The sequence below is a fragment of the Oncorhynchus nerka genome, linkage group LG12 (assembly GCF_034236695.1).
Source record: "Oncorhynchus nerka isolate Pitt River linkage group LG12, Oner_Uvic_2.0, whole genome shotgun sequence".
In the NCBI taxonomy this organism is placed as follows: domain Eukaryota; kingdom Metazoa; phylum Chordata; class Actinopteri; order Salmoniformes; family Salmonidae; genus Oncorhynchus; species Oncorhynchus nerka.
In genome coordinates this window covers 32,112,084-32,133,565 of record NC_088407.1, presented here as the reverse complement: position 1 = coordinate 32,133,565, position 21,482 = coordinate 32,112,084, and the positions used below count along the sequence as shown (strand labels likewise).

Sequence of the window (21,482 nt, the reverse complement as noted above, 5' to 3'; positions counted from 1 at the left end):
AACAAGTCAATGGGTATGAATACATTCAAGGCACTATGTGAATCTATCTGAACAAAAATAGATGCAACAATTTCAAAGATTTTACTAAGTTCATATAAGGAAATCAGTAAATTGAAATCCATTAATTAGGCCCTAATCTACAGATCTCAAGACTGGGAATACAGACATGCATCCGTTGGTAACAGAAACCCTAAATAAAAGTATGGGCGTAGATCAGAAAACCAGTCAGTATCTGGTGTAACCCCCATTTGCCTCGTGCAGCGCAACACATCTCCTTCCCATAGAGTTCATCAGGCTGTTGATTGTGGCCTGTGGAATGTTGTCCCACTCTTCTTCAATGGCTCTGTGAAGTTGCTGGATATTGGCGGGAGCATGCTGTCGTACACGTCTATCAAAAGCATCCCAAACATGCTCAATGGGTGACATGTCTGAGTATGCAGGACATATTCAGCTTCCAGGAATTGTGTACAGATTCTTGCATCATGGGGCCATGCATTATCATGCTGAAACATGAGGTTATGGCGGCGGATGAATGGTATGACAATGGGCCTCAGGATTTTGTCACGGTATCTCTGTACATTCAAATTGAAATCGATAAAATGCAATTGTGTTTGTTGTGGGGCACTCTGTTCACAATGTTGACATCAACAAACCGCCCACGTGATGCCAAACACGTGGTCTGCGGTTGTCAGGCTGGTTGAGCGTATTGCCAAATTCCCTAAAACAACGTAGGAGGCAGCTTAGGGTAGAGAAATGAACATTCAATTCTCTGTCAAAAGCTCTGGTGGACATTCCTGCAGTCTGTATGCCAATTGTACGCTCCCTCAAAATTCGAGATAGCTGTGGTAGTGTTGTGAGACAAAACGGCGCAATTTAGAGTGCCCTTTTATTATCCCCAGCACAAGGTGCACCGACTCCAGTGCCGCGCTGGCCACCGGCAGACACTGGGCCTTGGCTTCCAAGTCGGGCTGGCCGTGGAGTGAGCCGGCGTAGTTGAGAACGAGAGTCGCGAGGGCGATGTGAATGTTCTTGTTGCAAACAGAGCAGTGGTCGGCGGCGTGGGACAGGACAGCCTCCCGTTGGGCCAATAGGAAGGCCCGGCCTCCCTGCCATTGTGTTGTCCAATCTCATAAAAACATTTTAGAAAAAGACTCAGGGTCATTATCATCGCAAGGTGAGGTATTGAAAACAGGGGTGCCAATAATTTGAATGATTTCTTTTTAAACATTTCTTTCTCTGAGCAATTGTGTATAAAATATAAATTTCCCATGTTTTGTTTGCATACAATATAGCTCAGTATTTGTATTATTTTATAGTCCTTTTTGCTCATTTTATCAAGGGTGGCAATCATTTTTGACCTGACTGTTGATGTATCAGTACATAGTGAACTCCAAAGGTATTGGGACAGTGACACATTTCTGGTTGTTTAGGCTCTGTAATCCAGCACTTTGCATTTGAAATACGATACAACGAGGTCAAAGTACAGACTGTCAGCTTTAATTCGAGGGTATTTTCATCCACATCGGTGAACCGTTTAGAAATTGCAGCACCTTTTGTACATAGTACCTCATTTTAGTGGACCAAAAGTATTGGGACACATTTACTTGTGTATTAAAGTAGTCAAAAGTTTAGTATTTGGTCCCATCCTTTATTTAACCAGGTAGGCAAGTTGAGAACAAGTTCTAATTTACAATTGCGACCTGACAAATGAAAAAGATATGCATAGCACGCAATGATTACATCAAGCTTGTGACTCTACACATTTGTTGGATGCATTTGCTGTTTGTTTTAGTTGTGTTTCAGATTATTTTGTGCCAGAAATTAATGGCAAATAATGTATTGTGCCATTTGAGTTACTTTTATTGTCTATAAGAATATGTTTCAAAACACTTCTACATTAATGTGAATGGTACCATGATTACAGATAGTCCTGAGAATGAATCATGATTAGTGAGGAAGTTACAGGACAAATATCATACCTTCCCAAAAAATGCTAACCTCCCGTTATTGTAATGGTTAGCATGTCTTGGGGGTATGATATGTCTCTCTAACAAAGATATTCAGTGATATCTGGCCCCAGAACTGCCACAATATTTATAAAGGTCACTGTGGTTAGTGGGTGATTTCTTTCACCTGTAAACATCCAGGATTCCATATGGTCTTGTCAGCTGATCCAGACAGCATGAGGCCTTGTTCAGGTAATATGACCACCGCCCACACTGCTGCTGTGTGTCCCTACAATACAAAGAGCACAACTTGCCATGGTCACTCACCTGGGTTGTGTTCAGTAGGGAGAAAAAGTTTACACTTATCCAAAAGGTTTTGCTACAGTGAGCCCTACTGAACATAACCCAGATCAAAGTTAGAAAAGTCACTTTATCTGTAAGGTCATGAGCTAGTAAGTAGTGTTCCAAACGTCAGAGGACAGAGTACACACTGCATATACATGACATGGACAGTTTCAAAGCATTAGAAATGTGCCTCATTTCACTATTTCTACTTTCTCACCAACTCCATTTATAATTAATAAAGACAAGTCAGGCTTCATGAAAGATCCAATTTGTACATATGTTTATTGCAGCACATGCAATCCAATAGTCTCAAAAGTCAATTAAACACTTGAACAGAGACTAGTAATAATATAAGGAGAGGAAAGGGGAAACCCGTGTGTTTTAAGTCACAGGAAATCAGATCACTGCAGTTCTTTTAAAACCAGCTGGCAGCACTCGCCGACCTTGGCCGGGTCGGTGACCGAGGTGTACTTGGCGATCTGTGACATGACCCCCAGTGACTTGGCCAGGTCCTGGGCTGTCTGGTCAGAGGCCACTGTGGTCCCCAGAGCCACCAGGAGCCTGAACACTGCCTCCTTGTCCTGCACCGACTCCAGTGCCGCGCTGGCCACCGACAGGCACTGGGCCTTGGCCTCCAGGTCGGGCTGGCCGTGGAGTGAGCCAGCGTAGTTGAGAACGAGAGTCGCGAGGGCGATGTGAATGTTCTTGTTGCAAACAGAGCAGAGGTCGGCGGCGTGGGACAGGACAGCCTCCCGTTGGGCCAATAGGAGGGCCCGGCCTCGCCAGCCACTGAAGCAGTTGCACAGTGTCCGCAATGCCAGCATCTGATTGGCTGGCCGACCCTGAGGCTTCATCAGGCTCAGCAGGTGGTTGCAGAGCGCCACGCCATCATCCGCGTCGCCACCGCACAGGCTGTCGTTGACCTGCGGGTGGCGCACCGCCAGCCGCAGGATGTCCAGGACAGGGAAGACTATGTCTGCAGGACAGGAGAGAACAGGTGATCACAGCTCAATGAAAATGGTACATTACCATATGTTCAATTATTGTAATGTGCAAAGGTTTCACATACTTGAAAAGGCCGATAGGGCCTTTTATTCTAAAAACAATCAAATGCTTATCAGGACATCAGAGGGTAAAGTGCAAGAGTGGGCAATACCAGTGCTGGGGGCTTGCAGTCCACTCCAACACACCTGACCATAATTGCTTGACTATACTGAACAACAATATAAACGCAACATGCAACAATTATAAAAGATTTTTACTGAGTTACAGTTCAAATAAGGAAATCAGTCAATTGAAATGAATTCAATAGTCTCTATGGGGGTGCCACAGGGTTCAATTCTCGGGCCGACTCTTTTCTCTGTATATATCAATGATGTTGCTCTTGCTGCGGGCGATTCTCTGATCCACCTCTACGCAGACGACACCATTCTATATACTTTCGGCCCGTCATTGGACACTGTGCTATCTAACCTCCAAACGAGCTTCAATGCCATACAGCACTCCTTCCGTGGCCTCCAAATGCTCTTAAACGCTAGTAAAACCAAATGCATGCTTTTCAACCGATCGCTGCCTGCACCCGCATGCCCGACTAGCATCACCACCCTGGATGGTTCCGACCTTGAATATGTGGACATTTATAAGTACCTAGGTGTCTGGCTAGACTGCAAACTCTCCTTCCAGACTCATATCAAACATCTCCAATCGAAAATCAAATCAAGAGTCGGCTTTCTATTCCGCAACAAAGCCTCCTTCACTCACGCCGCCAAGCTTACTCTAGTAAAACTGACTATCCTACCGATCCTCGACTTCGGCGATGTCATCTACAAAATGGCTTCCAACACTCTACTCAGCAAACTGGATGCAGTCTATCACAGTGCCATCCGTTTTGTCACTAAAGCACCTTATACCACCCACCACTGCGACTTGTATGCTCTAGTCGGCTGGCCCTCGCTACATATTCGTCGCCAGACCCACTGGCTCCAGGTCATCTACAAGTCCATGCTAGGTAAAGCTCCGCCTCATCTCAGTTCACTGGTCACGATGGCAACACCCATCCGTAGCACGCGCTCCAGCAGGTGTATCTCACTGATCATCCCTAAAGCCAACACCTCATTTGGCCGCCTTTCGTTCCAGTACTCTGCTGCCTGTGACTGGAACGAACTGCAAAAATCGCTGAAGTTGGAGACTTTTATCTCCCTCACCAACTTCAAACATCAGCTATCTGAGCAGCTAACCGATCGCTGCAGCTGTACATAGTCTATTGGTAAATAGCCCACCCATTTTCACCTACCTCATTCCCATACTGTTTTTATAATGTTTTTATTTATTTACTTTTCTGCTCTTTTGCACACCAATATCTCTACCTGTACATGACCATCTGATCATTTATCACTCCAGTGTTAATCTGCAAAATTGTAATTATTCGCCTACCTCCTCATGCCTTTTGCACACATTGTATATAGACTCCCCCTTTTTTTTCTACTGTGTTATTGACTTGTTAATTGTTTACTCCATGTGTAACTCTGTGTTGTCTGTTCACACTGCTATGCTTTATCTTGGCCAGGTCGCAGTTGCAAATGAGAACTTGTTCTCAACTAGCCTACCTGGTTAAATAAAGGTGAAATAAAAAAAAAAAAAATAGGCTCTAATCTACCGACTTCACATGACTGGGCAAGAGCGCTGCATGGTCAATGCTGCACATAAATCCACTAGCGTTCCATAATTAAACTATCAGTTTTTTTAACCCCTTTTTCTTCCCACGTTCGTGGTATCCAATTGGTAGTTACAGCCTTGTCTCATAGCTGCAACTCACGCACGAACTCGGGAGACGCGAAGGTCGAGAGCTGTGCTTCCTCCGAAACGCAACCCAACCAAGCCGCACTGCTTCTTGACACAATGCCCACTTAACCCAGAAGCACCAATGTGTCGGAGGAAACAGTGTCGGCGTGCACTGCACACGGCCCGCCACAGGAGTCGCTAGTGCGCGATGGGACAAGGACATCCCTGCCAGCCAAACCCTCCCCTAACCCGGACGAAGCTGGGCCAATTGTGCGCTGCCCTGTGTGTCTCCCGGTCACGGCCAGCTGCGACAGAGCCTGTAGCTATACAGTCTGATAATACAAGTGATGGTATAGACCTACATCTGCTTGTTTTTTGCGTGACAGTATCTTCTAAATCAAATGCGCAAAGCAAGAATATGTTAACTACATGAAGTTCTAAGATGTACCCAAAGATTATAGGGCCCTATTGGAAACACTTGTCAACATTTTGGTTCCTACCCTGTCACAATAACTACAGTTGAAACTGGGATTCATCCACTAAGAGCACACTTCTCCAGCATGCCAGTGGCCATCGAAGGTAAGCATTTGCCCACTGAAGCAGAACTACAGTCAGGTCAAGACCTTGGTGAGGACGACGAGCATGCAGATGAGCTTCCCTGAGACGGTTTCTGACAGTTTGTGCAGTAATTCTTTGGTTGTGCAAACCCACAGTTTCATCAGCTTTCCTGGTGGCTCATCTCAGATGATCCCGCAGGTGAAAAGGATGGATCTGTAGGTCCTGGGCTGGTGTGGTCCGCGGTTGGACATACTGCCAAAAATTACATTTGAGGTGGCTTATGGTAGAGAAATTAACATTAAATTCTCTGGCAACAGCCCTGATGGACATTCCTGCAGTCAGTATGCCAATTGCACACTCCCTCAAAACTTGAGACATCTGTGGCATTGTTTTGTGTGACAAAACTGCACATTTAAGTGGACTTTTATTGTCCCCCGCACAAGGTGCACCCGTGTAATGATCATGCTGTTAAATGAGCTTCTTGATATGCCACACCTGTCAGGTGGATGGATTATCTTGGCAAAGGAGAAGTGCTCATTAACAGGGATGTAAACACATTTGTACACAACATTTTACAGAAATAATATTTTTGTGCAAATGGAACATTTCTGGGATCTTTTATTTAAGCTCATGAAACATGGCACCAACACTTTATATGTTGCGTTTATATTTTTGTTCACTATAAATCAGTTTGCTAGTGACTGGAAGCAAAAGCCTGCACACATTGCAGCTCGCCAGGATCAGAATTGCTCACCTCTGTACTGGTCTAGTGGGATAAACCCAAATCCTGCCCAAGATGTGTGTTAGCCTACCTTCTGGCCAGTGGGAGGTCTTCCAGAGCAGGCTGATCTGCTCTGTGGTGGGCTGCTCTGTGGCGCAGGGGTTACAGACAGACACCAGCAGTTTCTCCAGGCTCTCCAGGACCTCCTCAGACAGCCTGTATTCCCCAGGGGCCCCACCATTCAGCTCCTTCAGCTTGGCTGGTGAAAAGGCAAAGTTATTAAAAAGAGATGCCATTGAGAATGAAACAGACACTTTATAATACCCAGTATGTATTTACTGTAGTAAGGTTTCCATATGGCTATCCACATTATTTCAGTTCAGCGACAGTGCTGGTTGATCAGTTTTAGTAGACACTGATTATTACTGCTTGTAAAGTATAAAAAAAATCATGTTTTGTTCAGTGGTTACCCATTATCTGTGTGGCGTTAGCCTGCTCGAAGGTCACACCGTCCGTTTTTGGAAAGTAGATGTTTGTGGAGGTCTGCCTCGAGGCAGCCGAGGAGTAGGCACCCTCACCTGGGAGGACAAGAGGGGGGGTAGAAGTGTTAGTCCTACCCCTTTAGCAGTGATATTGGGTTGTCTTTTACATGTCATTTGTGGGGTAAAAACACATTTGAGTGTTAATGCAACCTCCGATTAAACCCTTGACGTTGAAGGAGTTGCTATAGTGACTAACCTGTGAAGGGGTCTGCCACGCCCACCGGAGCCCCTGTAGGAGTCCCCGATCCTGGGATGTACCGCCCAGTGCCTGGGGAAAACGTCATAATAAATGTATTAGAACAGCATGTCCGCAAACTGAAATGTACAAGAAAAGTATATTTGTGTTTATTTACCTGTGAAGGGGTCAGCCCCAAAGCCTGCTCTGTTGTCAGCAGCTCCAGGAATGTATCGGCCTGAGCCTAATGGTGAACATGATAAAAGCAGGGTGAAAATAGTTAGTGTGGTATTCTAAACTCAATTTGAATTTCCATGACCTGTCTATTTCAAATATTACGTTAACTTTGATCACTGTGTGTTAGAAAAGGGAACAATCACCCTATAGACTGAAAATGGCCAGTCGGCCCTACCAGTGAACGGGTTGATACTACTAGGCTGGGCCGTTGTGTGTTAAGAATCTAAAAATGTAATGTAGCAGCCAATATATAGTATGAAGATGGTTCAGTGGCCCTACCAGTGAATGGGTCAGCAGCGCTGGGCGCGGCGGCTCCCAAGGTGTGTCCTTTGGTGTTTTCGATGATGAAGTTGGCCACCTGGTCCAGGAACATGGGGCTGAGCTCGTTCTTCTGCAGGAAGTTGTGGGCTGTCAGCCAGGGGTCGTCTGTCACGTTGTAGGGCAGCTTCATGGACGGGCCACCCTCGTTGATGTCGATGGTGAAGACAAAGTCGTACTCCTGGAAAATCATTCAGAAGATGGCTTGGACCTGTGTTGAGAGATTCACTGTGTGACAGCTCGCTTCAGTTAAGTGTAGATGAAATCACTTGTGAATAATGTGCCTTGCGTCTGTACATTGGACATTGATTTTATTTTAGCACAGTGTACAATCATTTCCCTCTGAGGAAAATTATCTATCGTTATCACCATTCACCCAATGTTGGGGTGCACCTCACCTTCCCCTCATAGTTGACTTTCTTGGAGGTCTGCTGGTTGGACCCTCCCACCACATCTCCAATCTTCATCCAGCGGCTGTCAGCCACGCTCCACTGGTACGCCTCCACGTTCTGGCCCTCTTTGATAAGCCGTGTCTGGCCGTCCCGGTTCCCTGGGAGACAAACAGGCATCTTAATGTGTAATCATACTCTCTGCACTACAATACAACAAGGATGTTATCTGGATTACTCCACTTTCATGTGCATCTGTGGTTTTTAGTTGTGCAGGTTTTACTAAAGCTTGACGATTGGTCAAATAAATTGATCATTCAAGTAAGATGTCAGTGACCATGGACTGTAGGTGCAAAAAACTATATCCAATGAGTGATTCTAAACTATATCCAATGAGTGATTCTGTGCATGTAATGTCTTTATAGTTTCTATTAATTGAATATATACAGTCAGGTCCAAAGTTATTGGCACCCTCAATAAAGAAAAGCAAAATATACTATAAATTAAATACAAATACTGAGTATATTGTATGCATTTTTTGGGGGGTGAAAATGACATTTTATACTCATTCAGTTGCTCAGCAAAAGAGTGTTTACTTTTTGAGAAAAAAAGACAGGGGTCAAATTATTGGCACCCCTGTTTTCAATACATCACCTTGCAAGGATAACAATAATGAGATTGGCAAGGATCTTACACCATTCCTCCATACAAAATCTTTCCAGATCCTTGATATCCTTCATCTGCACTTATAGACTACCATATGTTTAACCACAGGTTTTCAAATGTGGTTCAAGTCAGAAGACTGAGATTGCCATGGCAAAATATTGATATTGTGGTCAATGAACCATTTCTTTGTGGATTTTGTTGTGTGCTTGGTATTATTGTCTTGCTGGAAGATCCACTTGCGGCCCAGTTTCAGCCTCCTGGCAGAGGCAACCAGGTTTTTGTCAAAACTCTCCTGGTACTGGGTAAAGTTCATGATGAGGTTGACCTTAACAAGGGCCCCAGGACCAGTGGAAGCAAAATAACCCCATACATTCAAAGATCCAGCACCGTATGTCACAGTAGGAATGGGGTTCTTATCTGCTTATGCATCTTTTTCAACGCAAAGCCCACCACTGGTGTGTGTGGCCAAAGAGCTGTATGTCATCTGACCATAGCGCAGGTTCCAATCCAAGTGCCAATGCCGTTTTGAAAACTCCAGGCATAGGCTCTTACGTTAGTTTGATGACATGAAAATAGAACTCCAGGCATAGGCGCTTACATTAGTTTGATGACATGAAAATGGAGCTCTTTGGCCATGCACACCTCACAAGGTGAGGTATTGAAAACCGGCGTGACAATTTTGAAACCTATCTTTTAGAGATTTATTTTTCTTGTTAAAACAAAATGTCTATCTCTGAGCAATTGTATTAGTAGAAAATATTCATACCCCTCGACTTATTCCACATTTTGTTGTTACAGATGGAATTCCAAAATGTTTTTCTCTCACCCAAATCAAATTTATTGGTCACACAAACGTGTTTAGCAGATGTTATTGCGGATGTAGCGAAATGCTTGTGCTTAGATACAGTGGCATAGTATAGAATACAGTAAATACATATGAGATGGGTGATACAATATTTACACACAATTAAAGTGACTAAGATACTGTAGAATAGTATAGAGTACAGTTTATCCATATGAGATGTGTAATACAAGAAACGGAGACATTGTTAGTGGCTAGTGTTTCATTTCCTTAAAGTGGCCAGTGATTCCTAATCTATGTCTATACCTAATCTATGTCTATAGGCAGCTGCCTCTGATGTGCTAGTGATGGCTGTTTAACAGTCAGTGGTATAGTAAAGAATACAATACAGTATACACAAATGAAATGGCTGATGCAATATGGAAACACAATTTAAGTGACTAAGATGCCGTAGAATAGTGTGGAGTGCAGTTTATACATAAGAGATGAGTAATGCTAGATACGGAAATATTATTAAAGTGGCTAGTGATCTATTCCTAAAAGTGGCCAGTGATTCCTAATATCTATGTCTACAGGCAGCCGCCTCTGGTGTGCTAGTGATGGCTGTTTAGCAGTCTGATGGCCTTGAGATTGAAAAACATCTTCTGTCTCTCGGTCCCAGCTTTGATGCACCTGTACTGACCTGGCCTTCTGGATGGTAGTGGGGTGAACAGGCAGTGGCTCGGGTGGTTGATGTCCTTTATCTTTTTGGCCTTTCTATGGCATCAGGTGCTGTTGGTCTTCAGGAGGGCGGGAAGTTTGCCACCGGTAATACGTTGGGCAGACCGCAGTGCAGTTGCCTTACCAGGCGGTGATACAGCCTGACAGGATGCTCTCAATTGTGCATCTGTAAAAGTTTGGGAGTGTTTTAGGTGTTAAGCCAAATTTCTTCAGCCTCCTGAGGTTGAAGTGGCTCTGTTGCGCCTTCACCACACTGTCTGTGTGGGCGGACCATTTCAGTTTGTCAGTGATGTGTACGCCGAGGAACTTGAAGCTTTCCACCTTCTCCACTGGTGTCCCATCGATGTGGATAGGGGGATGCTCCCTCTGCTGTTTCCTCAAGTCCACGATCATCTCCTTAGTTCTGTTGACGTTGAGTGAGAGGTTATTTTCCTGGCACCACACTCCCAGAGCCCTCACCTCTTCACTGTAGGCTGTCTCATAGTTGTTGGTCATCAAGCCTACTACTGTTGTGTCGTCTGCAAACTTGATGATTGAGTTGGAGGTGCTTGTGGCCACGCAGTCAAAGGTGAACAAGGAGTACAGGGTGGGGCTGAGCACCCACCCTTGTGTGTTAAGGATCAGGGCAGAGGCGTTTCCTACTTTCACCACCTGGGGGCGACCCGTCAGGAAGTCCAGGACCCAGTTGCACAGGGCAGGGTTCAGACCCAGGGCCTCGAGCTTGATGATGAGCTTGGAGGGAACTATGGTGTTGAATGCTGAGCTATAGTCAATGAACAGCATTCTTACATAGGTATGCCTCTTGTATAGAATGGACAGGGCAGTGTGAAGTGTGGTGGGGCAATTGCATCGTCTGTTGATCTATTGGGGCAGTAAGCAAATTGAAGTGGGTCTAGGGTGGCAGGTAATGTGGAGGTGATATGATCCTTGACTAGTCTCTCAAAGCACTTCCTGATGACAGAGGTGAGTGCTATGGGGCGATAGTCATTTTGTTTAATTTCCTTTGCTTTTTTAGGTACAGGGACAACGGTGGCCATCTTGAAGCATGTGGGGACAACAGACTGGGATAGGGAGAGATTGAATATATCTGTAAACACACCAGCCAGCTGGTCAGCGCATGCTCTGAGGAAGCGGCTAGGGATACCATCTGGGCCGGCAGCCTTGCAAAGTTTAACACGCTTAAATGTCTTACTCCGGCTCCGGAGAGCCCACAGTCCTTGATAGCGGGCCGCGTCGGTGGCACTATTATCCTCAAAGCAAGCGAAGAAGGTGTTCAGCCTGTCCGGAAGCAAGACGTCAGTGTCCGCGATGTGGCTGGCTGTCCTTTTATAATCTGATTGTCTGTAGACCCTGCCACATCTGTCTCGTGTCTTGAGTCGTTGAACTGGGACTCAACTTTGTCCCTATACTGACGTTTAGCCTGCTTGATGCTTTGCAGAGGGAATAACTACACTGTAGTTTTGCGCAAATGCTCCCATACATCCACAACTTCTGGTTGGGGTAGGTTTTAATAGTCACAGTAGGTAAAACATCTATGCACATCCTGATAAACTCATTCACCGTATTGGTATATGTGTCAATATTATTTCCTCACCCATCTACACACAATACCCCAAAATATAGTTTTAGAAATGTTTGCAAATTAAATGCATAAAATAAACTATTTACACCACTGAGTCAATACTTTGTAGAAGCACCTTTGGTAGCAATTGCAGCTGTGAGTCTTTCTGGGTAAGTCTTTAAGAGCTTTCCACACATGGATTGTGCAACATTTGCCCATTCTTTTAAAAATGCTTCAAGCTCTTTCAAATTGGTTGTTGATCATTGCTAGACAACCATTTTTCAGTCTTGCCGTAGATTTCAGTCAAGAATTGTCTCAGTCACTCAGGAATATTTACTGTCTTCTTGGTAAGCAGCTCCAGTGTATGTTTGGCCTTGTGTTTTTGCCTGTGCTTAGCTCCATTCCATTTTTTTTTTTATCCTGAAAAACTCCCCAGTCCTTAATGATTACAAGCATACACATAACATGATGCAGCCACCACTATGCTTGAAAATATGGAGAGTGGTACTCAGTAATATGTTTGGGGCAAATCAAATATAACACTTTCAATTCAGGACAAAAATTGAATTGCCAAATTGTTCACAGTGTTACTTTAGTGCCTTGATGCATGTTTTGGAATATTTATTTTTGTACAGGGTTCCTTTTCACTGCCAATTAGGTTAGTATTGTGAATTAACTACAATGTTGTTCCATCCTTGGTTTTCTCCTATCACATTAAACCCTGTAACTGTTTTAAAGTGAAATCCCGAAGCGGTTTCCTTCCTCTTCGGCAACTGAGTTAGGAAAAACGCTTGTATCTTTGTTATGACTGGGTGTATTGATACACCATCCAAAGACTAATTAATAACTTCACCATGATCAAAGGGATATTCAATGTCGGGTATTAATAAAAAAACAATATACCAATAGGTGCCCTTCTTTGCGAAGCATTGGAAAACCTCCCTGGTCTTTGTCAGGGTTTCTGTGTTTGAAATTCACTGCTCGACTGAAGGACCTTAGAGATAATTGTTTGTGTGGATACAGAGATGAGGTAGTCATTGAACAATCATGTTAAACACTATTATTGCAGACAAAGTGAGTCCATGACATTTTTACTCCTGGACTTATTCAGGCTCTTTGCTGTAACTCAACAAAATGTGGAAAAAGTCAAATGGTGTGAATACTTTCTGAAGGCACTGTAGCTATTTGTATTATTTAATTCAGTATTTTTTGCTTATCTTTATCAACGGTGCCAATAATTTTGGACCCGACTGTAAATATTAATACATAGTCGTGGCCAAAAGTTTTGAGAATGACAAAAATATTAATTTTCACAAAGTCTGCCTCAGTTTGTATGATGGCAATTTGCAAATACTCCAGAATGTTATGAATAGTGACCAGATGAATTGCAAAGTCCCTCTTTGCTATGCAAATTAACTGAATCCCCCAAAAACATTTCCACTGCATTTCAGCCCGGCCACAAAAGAACCAGCTGACATCATGTCAGTGATTCTTTCGTTAACACAAGTGTGAGTGTTGACGAGGACAAGGCTGGAGATCACTCTGTCATGCTGATTGAGTTCGAATAACAGACTGGAAGCTTCAAAAGGAGGGTGGTGCTTGGAATAATGATTCTTCCTCTGTCAACCATGGTTACCTGTAAGGAAACACGTACCATCATCATTGCTTTAAACATAAAGGGCTTCACAGGCAAGGATATTGCTGACAGTAAGATTGCACCTAAATCAACCATTTATCGCATCATCAAGAACTTCAAGGAGAGCGGTTCAATTGTTGTGAAGAAGGCGCCCAATAAAGTCCAGCAAGCGCCAGGACCATCTCCTAAAGTTGATTCAGCTGCGGGATCGGGGCACCACCAGTACAGAGCTTGCTCAGGAATGGCAGCAGGCAGGAGTGAGTGCATCTGCACGCACAGTGAGGCAAAGACTTTGAGGATGGCTTGGTGTCAAGAAGGGCAGCAAAGAAGCCACTTCTCTCCAGGAAAAACATCAGGGACAGACTAATATTCTGCAAAAGGTACAGGGATTGGACTGCGGCAAAGTCATTTTCTCTGATGAATCCCCTTTCAGATTGTTTGGGGCATCCAGAAAAAAGCTTGTCCGGAGAAGAGAAGGTGAGCGCTACCATCGGCCCTGTGTCATGGCAACAGTAAAGCATCCTAAGACCATTCATGTGTGGGGTTGCTTCTCAGCCAAGGGAGTGGGCTCACTCAAGACAGAGCCATGAATAAAGAATGGTACCAACACATCCTCCGAGAGCAACTTCTCCCAATCATCCAGGAACAGTTTGGTGATGAACAATGCCTTTTCCAGCATGATGGAGCACCTTGCTATAAGGCAAAAGTGATAAATAATTAAGTGGCTCGGGGAACAAAACATCGATATTTGGGTCCATGGCCAGGAAACTCCCCAGACCGTAATCCCATTGAGAACTTGGTCAATCCTCAAGAGGCGGGTGGACAAACAAAAACCCATAAATTCTGACAAATTCCAAGCATTGATTATGCAAGAATGGGCTGCCATCACATCAGTCAGGATGTGGCCCAGAAGTTAATTGACAGCATGCCAGTGAGGATTGCAGAGTTCTTGAAAAAAAAAAAAGGGTCAACACTGCAAATGTTGACTCTTTGCATCAACTTCATGTAATTGTCAATAAAAGCCTTTGACACTTATGAAATTTTTGTAATTATACTTCAGTATTCCATAGTAACTAAATTTTCTGACAAAAATATCGAAAGACACTGATGCAGCAACCTTTGTGAAAATAAATATTTGTTTCATTCTCAAAACTTTTGGCCATGACTGTACATTGTAGAGGTCGGACGATTAATTAGGGCCGATTTGAAGTTTTCATAACATAACGATTTTGCTGATTATTATTTTATTTTTTTACACCTTTATTTAATCTTTATTTAACTAGGCAAGTCAGTTAAGAACACATTCTTATTTTCAATGACGGCCTTAACTGCCTCCTTCAGGGGCAGAACGACAGATTTTCACCTTGTCAGCTCAGGGGAGCCAATCTTGCAACCTTACAGTTAACTAGTCCAACGCAATAACGACCTGCCTCTTGTTGCACTCCACAAGGAGACTGCCTGTAACGCGAATGCAGTAAGCCAAAGTAAGTTGCTAGCTAGCATTAAACTTATCTTTAAAAAAACAATCAATCATAATCACTAGTTAACTACACATGGTTGATGATATTACTAGATATTATCTAGCGTGTCCTGCGTTGCGTATAATCTGACTGATCATACACGCATACAAGTATCTAAGTATCTGACTGAGCAGTGATCGGCAGAAGCAGGCGCGTAAACATTCATTCAAACAGCACTTTCGTGCCATTTGCCAGCAGCTCTTCGTTGTACGTCAAGCATTGCGCTGTTTATGACTTCAAGCCTATCAACTCCCGAGGTGAGGCTGGTGTAACCGAAGTGAAATGGCTAGCTAGTTAGCACTGCTTCGAGAGTGGCTGTTGTCGTTGTGTTCCTGGTTCGAGCCCAGGGAGGAGCGAGGAGAGGGACGGAAGCTATACTGTTACACTGGCAATACTAAAGTGCCTATAAGAACATCCAATAGTCAAAGGTTAATGAAATACAAATGGTATAGAGGGAAATAGTCCTACAATTTCTATAATAACTACAACCTAAAACTTCTTACCTGGGAATATTGAAGACTCGTGTTAAAAGGAACCACCAGCTTTCATGTTCTCAGCAAGGAACTGAAACGTTAGCTTTCTTACATAGCACATATTGCACTTTCACTTTCTTCTCCAACACTTTGTTTTTGCATTATTTAAACCAAATTGAACATGTTTCATTATTTACTTGAGGCTAAATTGATTTTATTGATGTATTATATATTAAGTTAAAATAAGTGTTCATTCAGTATTGTTGTAATTGTCATTATTACAAATAAAATGTTTTAAAAAAAATTTAAATAAAAATTGGCCGATTAATTGGTATCAGTGTTTTGGTCCTCCAATAATCGGTATCGGCGTTGAAAAATCATAATTGGTCGACCTCTAGTACATGGAGCTCAAAGAATTGGGACAGTGACACATTTGGTTTTTGTTATGGCTCTGTACTCCAGAACTTTGGATTTGGCACAAATATCATAACCCCCCCCCAAAAAGCTACCCTCCCCTGTTACTGTAATGGCGAGAGGTTAGCATGTCGTGGGGGTATGATATAAAATGCTAACCTGCCCTGTTATAGTAATGCTGAGAGGTTAGCATGTCTTGGGGGTATGATCTTTGTGCATCTGTAACTTTCTCACTCATCATTATTCACGATTCATTCAGGACTATCCATAATCATGGTAGCATCCACATTAATGTATTAGTGTTTAAAAAAAATATTAGATCCTTATTCACAATAACAGTGACTACAACATCACAATACATTATGTACCATTCATTTCACAAAATAATCTGAAACACAACCAAAACAAACAGCTAATGCAGCCAACAAGTTTGTAGAGTCACAAGCTTGATGTAATGATTGCATGTTAGGAATATGGGACCAAATACTAAACGTTGAACTACTTTAATACACAGGTGAATTTGTCCCAATATTGGGAGGACTATGTACAAAAAGTGCAGTTAACCTGATGTGGATGAAATTAAAGCTGACAGTCTGCACTTCAACCTCATTGTCATTGTATCATTTCAATGTACAGAGCCAAAACAACAACACATTTGTCACTGTCCCAATACCATTGGAGCTCACTGTATATAATGGAATGGAATAATATAATAGAACATGCAGATACAAATTAATTTACCAGGCTCCTCGAGGTGCTCCCTTCCTGGAAGATCCTCCATCTTGATGTCCCCCAGGTCCCCTGTCTTGGGGTCGATGGTGGTCTTGGAGAGCTCATCCTCGAAGGCCTGGAGGTCCTGGGGACTAGCCATACGATCTTCCACCTCAGTGAACACTCGGATGAGGCCGTCACTGTAAGGCAAATAATACGACCGGTGACACAAAAGCAAGGTCATATCAGAAATATCGATCTCACCTCACTTCCAACTATGTTTACCCTCTGTGTGAAGCTAAAAGGAGGGAGGGGGCATCATGATATTGTATGAGCATACACCACAGAGAAGATTATTGTATTTAGTTTATCATTTCGGTGGAGTAGCAGTATTGGTGCCCATATGCCACAAATAAATAGAAAGTGGGGTTTACCTGGCGCCCACAGCTATATCCCCGTTAGGCAGGATGCAACAGCACCACACGGACTGGGCTGGGAGACGGATGGTCTGTTGGCAGTCGCCCTGCTTCCATATCCTCAAGGTCCGGTCCTCTCCTGTGCTTACGAAATCTGAGAAGGGAGGGGAGCACCAACCAATTGTCTAGAAAAATGTCTGACGGAAACATCAACACGGTAAATGTGCAGAGATAATACACTGCTCAAAAAATAAAGGGAACACTTAAACAAACACAATGTAACTCCAAGTCAATCACACTTCTGTAAAATCAAACTGTCCACTTAGGAAGCAACACTGATTGACAATACATTTCACATGCTGTTGTGCAAATGGAACAGACAACAGGTGGAAATTATAGACAATTAGCAAGACACCCCCAATAAAGTTCTGCAGGTGGTGACCACAGACCACTTCTCAGTTCCTATGCTTCCTGGCTGATGTTTTGGTCCCTTTTGAATGCTGGCGGTGCTTTCACTCTAGTGGTAGCATGAGACGGAGTCTACAACACACACAAGTGGCTCAGGTAGTGCAGCTCATCCAGGAATGACACATCAATGCGAGCTGTGGCAAGAAGGTTTGCTGTGTCTGTCAGCGTAGTGTCCAGAGCATGGAGGCGCTACCAGGAGACAGGCCAGTACATCAGGAGACGTGGAGGAGGCCGTAGGAGGGCAACAACCCAGCAGCAGGACCGCTACCTCCGCCTTTGTGCAAGGAGGAGCACTGCCAGAGCCCTGCAAAATGACCTCCAGCAGGCCACAAATGTGCATGTGTCTGCTCAAACGGTCAGAAACAGACTCCATGAGGGTGGTATGAGGGCCCGACATCCACAGGTGGGGGTTGTGCTTACAGCCCAACACCGTGCAGGACGTTTGGCATTTGCCAGAGAAGATTGGTAATTTCGCCACTGGACACTGTGCTCTTCACAGATGAAAGCAGGTTCACACTGAGCACGTGACAGAGTCTGGAGACGCCGTGGAGAACGTTCTGCTGCCTGCAACATCCTCCAGCATGACCGGTTTGGAGGTGGGTGGCAGTCATGGTGTGGGGTGGCATTTCTTTGGGGGGCCGCACAGCCCTCCATGTGCTCGCCAGAGGTAGCCTGACTGCCAATAGGTACCGAGATGAGATCCTCAGACCCCTTGTGAGACCATATGCTGGTGCGGTTGGCCCTGGGTTCCTCCTAATGCAAGACCTAATTTGGCTGGAGTGTGTCAGCAGTTCCTGCAAGAGGAAGGCATTGATGCTATGGACTGGCCCGCCCGTTCCCCAGACCTGAATCCAATTGAGCACATCTCGCTCCATCCACCAATGCCACGTTGCACCACAGACTGTCCAGGAGTTGGCGGATGCTTTAGTCCAGGTCTGGGAGGAGATCCCTCAGGAGACCATCCGCCACCTCATCAGGAGCATGCCCAGGCGTTGTAGGGAGGTCATACAGGCACGTGGAGGCCACACACACTACTGAGCCTCATTTTGACTTGTTTTAAGGACATTACATCAAAGTTGGATCAGCCTGTAGTGTGGTTTTCCACTTTAATTTTGAGTGTCACTCCAAATCCAGACCTCCATGGGTTGATAAATTTGATTTCCATTGATAATTTGTGTGTGATTTTGTTGTCAGCACATTCAACTATGTAAAGAAAAAAGTATTTAATAAGAATATTTCATTCATTCAGATCTAGGATGTGTTATTTTAGCGTTCCCTTTATTTTTTTGAGCAGTGTATTTTGTGTGCAGGAGTTATCTTTTCGACTATGAATAAAAAAAAATGACAAGCAGCCAATAACAATACAAAAGGTTCTGTTTACAAATTATACACAACTACATTTAAGTAGGAGTAGATCAGCCTATAGATTACAATACACCTGGACGGATAACTAAAACTATGAATCACCAACAGATTGTCACACTTTCCTAGGGCAAAGTGGTTCCACAAACAGGGCACTAGTAGATTCTCAGGGTTCAGTCGTCCATACTGTACCTTGTCCATTAGGGAAAACGGCCAGGCTGTAGATGTAGTTGGTATGGCTGTAGTACACTTGCACACATTCTCCAGTCACCAGCCATCTCCTGATAGTGGCGTCGTTGCTACAGGACAAGAATTCCAGGTCGCTGACCACCGCTAGCCCCCTGACACAGTCCTCATGACCTGGGATAGACAAGGACATTTAGTGATGTCTGGCCCCAGAACTGCCACAATATTTATAGGGGGCAACGTGGGTAGTGGGTGTGTGATGAAAAATGTTATGTTTATGCTTTTCTAATAACACATTTCTGTGTTCATGCAAGTGCCTGATTGAACATGCCTGGGAGGAACCCTCACTCTCAGTATCTGCAATTTGGCAGTACGCCCCGAGCATTTTTTTGAGAACGGAAAGGGATATCTCAGTTTGAAGGTCTCAGCTTGGAGAGAAGAAGCCTTGCGAGGTATTGGTCGGTCACATGCATGAACCAAACGTTAGTGATGAATTAATGATGAATAATGAATAAGCTAAATCATGCAAATATAACTTGTGTGTGTAAGCAGTATATGAGATTTCTAACAGAACTGCCCTGACGGAGGTCGCTTCAGACCGGTACTTTATGTATCTAAGTTTGACTGCGACCTCTCCAGCTTGCTGTTAATAAATAATTATTAATTTAAGATTGACATCGAGTGTCCCTGTGTAGAATTTCCACGACAGGTACATTAATCTCTCACCTGTAAACGTCTTCTCACAACGTCCAGCCTTCCACAGCTTGATGGTCTTGTCAGCTGATCCAGACAGCATGAGGCCTTGTTCAGGTAATATGACCACCGCCCACACTGCTGCTGTGTGTCCCTACAATACAAAGAGCACAATTTACCATGGTCACTCACCTGGGTTGTGTTTAGCAGGGAGAAAACTATTTCAGATTTATCCAATTAGAACAGATTTTCATTTTATGTTGCAAAACGTTTTGCTACTGAACATGACCCTGATCAAAAACACTATAGACAAATCTCAGATACTTTACCTGTAAGGTCATCATGCACTTCTCGTTGAGCCAGACTTTTGCTGTGGTGTCCCAAGAGCCACTCAGTAGTGTTCCAAACTTCCCAGAGGACAGTGCACACACTGTGGACATACGTAACATGGACAGTTTCTACTTCTAAACAATGATGCATTACATTTACATTTCAGTCATTTAGCAGAAGCTCTTATACAGAGCACTTACAGGAAAAATTTTGATTAAGTGCCTTGCTCAAGGCATATCAACAGATTTTTTTCACTTAGTTGGCTCGATACTGGCCACCAGCTCTTACCTGCTAGGCTACCTGCATCAACAGTATATCAACTATACCTGTGTTTTTGTGTCCCTTGAGTGTGAACAATGGTTGTGGTTGGTCCAGTGTGAAAACACAGATGTTGTGGTCGTTTCCACCTGTGGCTATGAGTCCCCGAGGATATGTGTCGCTGGGAGCGATTATGCATACACAGGATACGAAGTTCTCATGGCCTGTCATACAATGCATTTCTGTGAAACCCCTGTCTGGGCTGTAGAGAGAATAACGACACAGAACATATGCTATTTAAAGTTAAACTTGATTACATTGAAAACACAGAGCAGGACAACAGCAACAATGTGGTTTCAAATCTAGTCATTGTGAACAGTCTGGCTTCTTTCAGTGACTAGCTTTATATAAAAGCTTACTGTTAGCTATAAAAATACTTGCCATATGGCCTAGAGAAACCTTGTGCGCATATATTATCATTCAAAGTTTAGAAAGCTTGTGTCACGTTTTTGTCCCGTACAGTTTGTGTGGCAATGTTATTAATGGGGGGGAAATATCAGAAGTGAAACCACACGTCCAGACCATAGTGTGGTTTGGTTGAACATTTCAGTTGAGTGAATGACAACGCTAATTATGTTAGCTAGCTAGTATGCTTTAGTAGACTTGTTGGTTTGCCTTGAAGTTATGGTATATTGAGAGGGGCATCGATATATGTGTGGCTAAGGGTTGCTAAATGATTATCTTTACAACATTAAAATGGTAAGACAAACATAGTCATTTGAGCTAAGCTAAATTAGCTAACTAGCGGTACCTTGAGTTTGGTACCCAGACCCTTCCGGTTCGGTCTCTGGAAACAGACGTAAAGGCTCCGTCAGGGAAAAAAGCAGCTGCAAGACCTCTAACATCCATTTCATGGCCAGGTATGGAGCAGCTTAGTTTATATGAGTTAGGTGATGCCATTGTATCACCAATATCACAATGTTGTAATCGTAACTTCTAAAGAGAAAAGAGGCACCCCTTGTCAAGAAGAAATCGTCCGGTTAAGTAAAGCGGAAGTAGTAAGGAAAATTAACCTTGACCTCAGATCGCATGCTGGGACAATTACATTTATTTTTTTGCAATTATATATACGTATTAGATAAATCATACAAATAACACTACCAGAATAATATTTTATTTGGCTTACAAAAAAATACATTATACAAAAAAAGTTCGAACGCACCTCCAGTAGGTGGCAGCAGGACTAATCTTTCT

At 43.7% G+C, this 21,482-nt stretch overlaps 1 protein-coding gene across 1 annotated transcript; it reads right to left on the bottom strand.

Moving 5' to 3' along the window:
* Positions 1–2,549: 2,549 nt before the first annotated feature.
* LOC115138099 (phospholipase A-2-activating protein-like) lies at positions 2,550–21,273 on the bottom strand. The gene is made up of 14 exons (XM_029674581.2): positions 21,040–21,273; positions 20,297–20,490; positions 19,970–20,070; positions 19,674–19,794; positions 18,954–19,121; positions 16,950–17,085; positions 16,546–16,715; positions 8,022–8,173; positions 7,585–7,804; positions 7,247–7,312; positions 7,090–7,161; positions 6,822–6,929; positions 6,443–6,610; positions 2,550–3,267 (listed from the first exon to the last, which is right to left on the bottom strand). The coding sequence occupies exons 1-14, from the start codon at positions 21,186–21,188 to the stop codon at positions 2,693–2,695; spliced, it is 2,400 nt and encodes a 799-aa protein (XP_029530441.2). The 5' UTR covers positions 21,189–21,273; the 3' UTR covers positions 2,550–2,692.
* Positions 21,274–21,482: the final 209 nt, after the last annotated feature.

Bases quoted from the DNA above. Each gene is read 5' to 3' on its own strand.
- LOC115138099 (XM_029674581.2), bottom strand. From the start codon at position 21,188: ATGGCATCACCTAACTCATATAAACTAAGCTGCTCCATACCTGGCCAT. The intron at 16,716-16,949 runs GTAAACCCCACT...TTTGCCTTACAG, and splicing joins GATATAGCTGTGGGCGCCAG to TGACGGCCTCATCCGAGTGT. The intron at 7,805-8,021 runs GTGAGGTGCACC...ATGATTTTCCAG, and splicing joins AAGTCAACTATGAGGGGAAG to GAGTACGACTTTGTCTTCAC.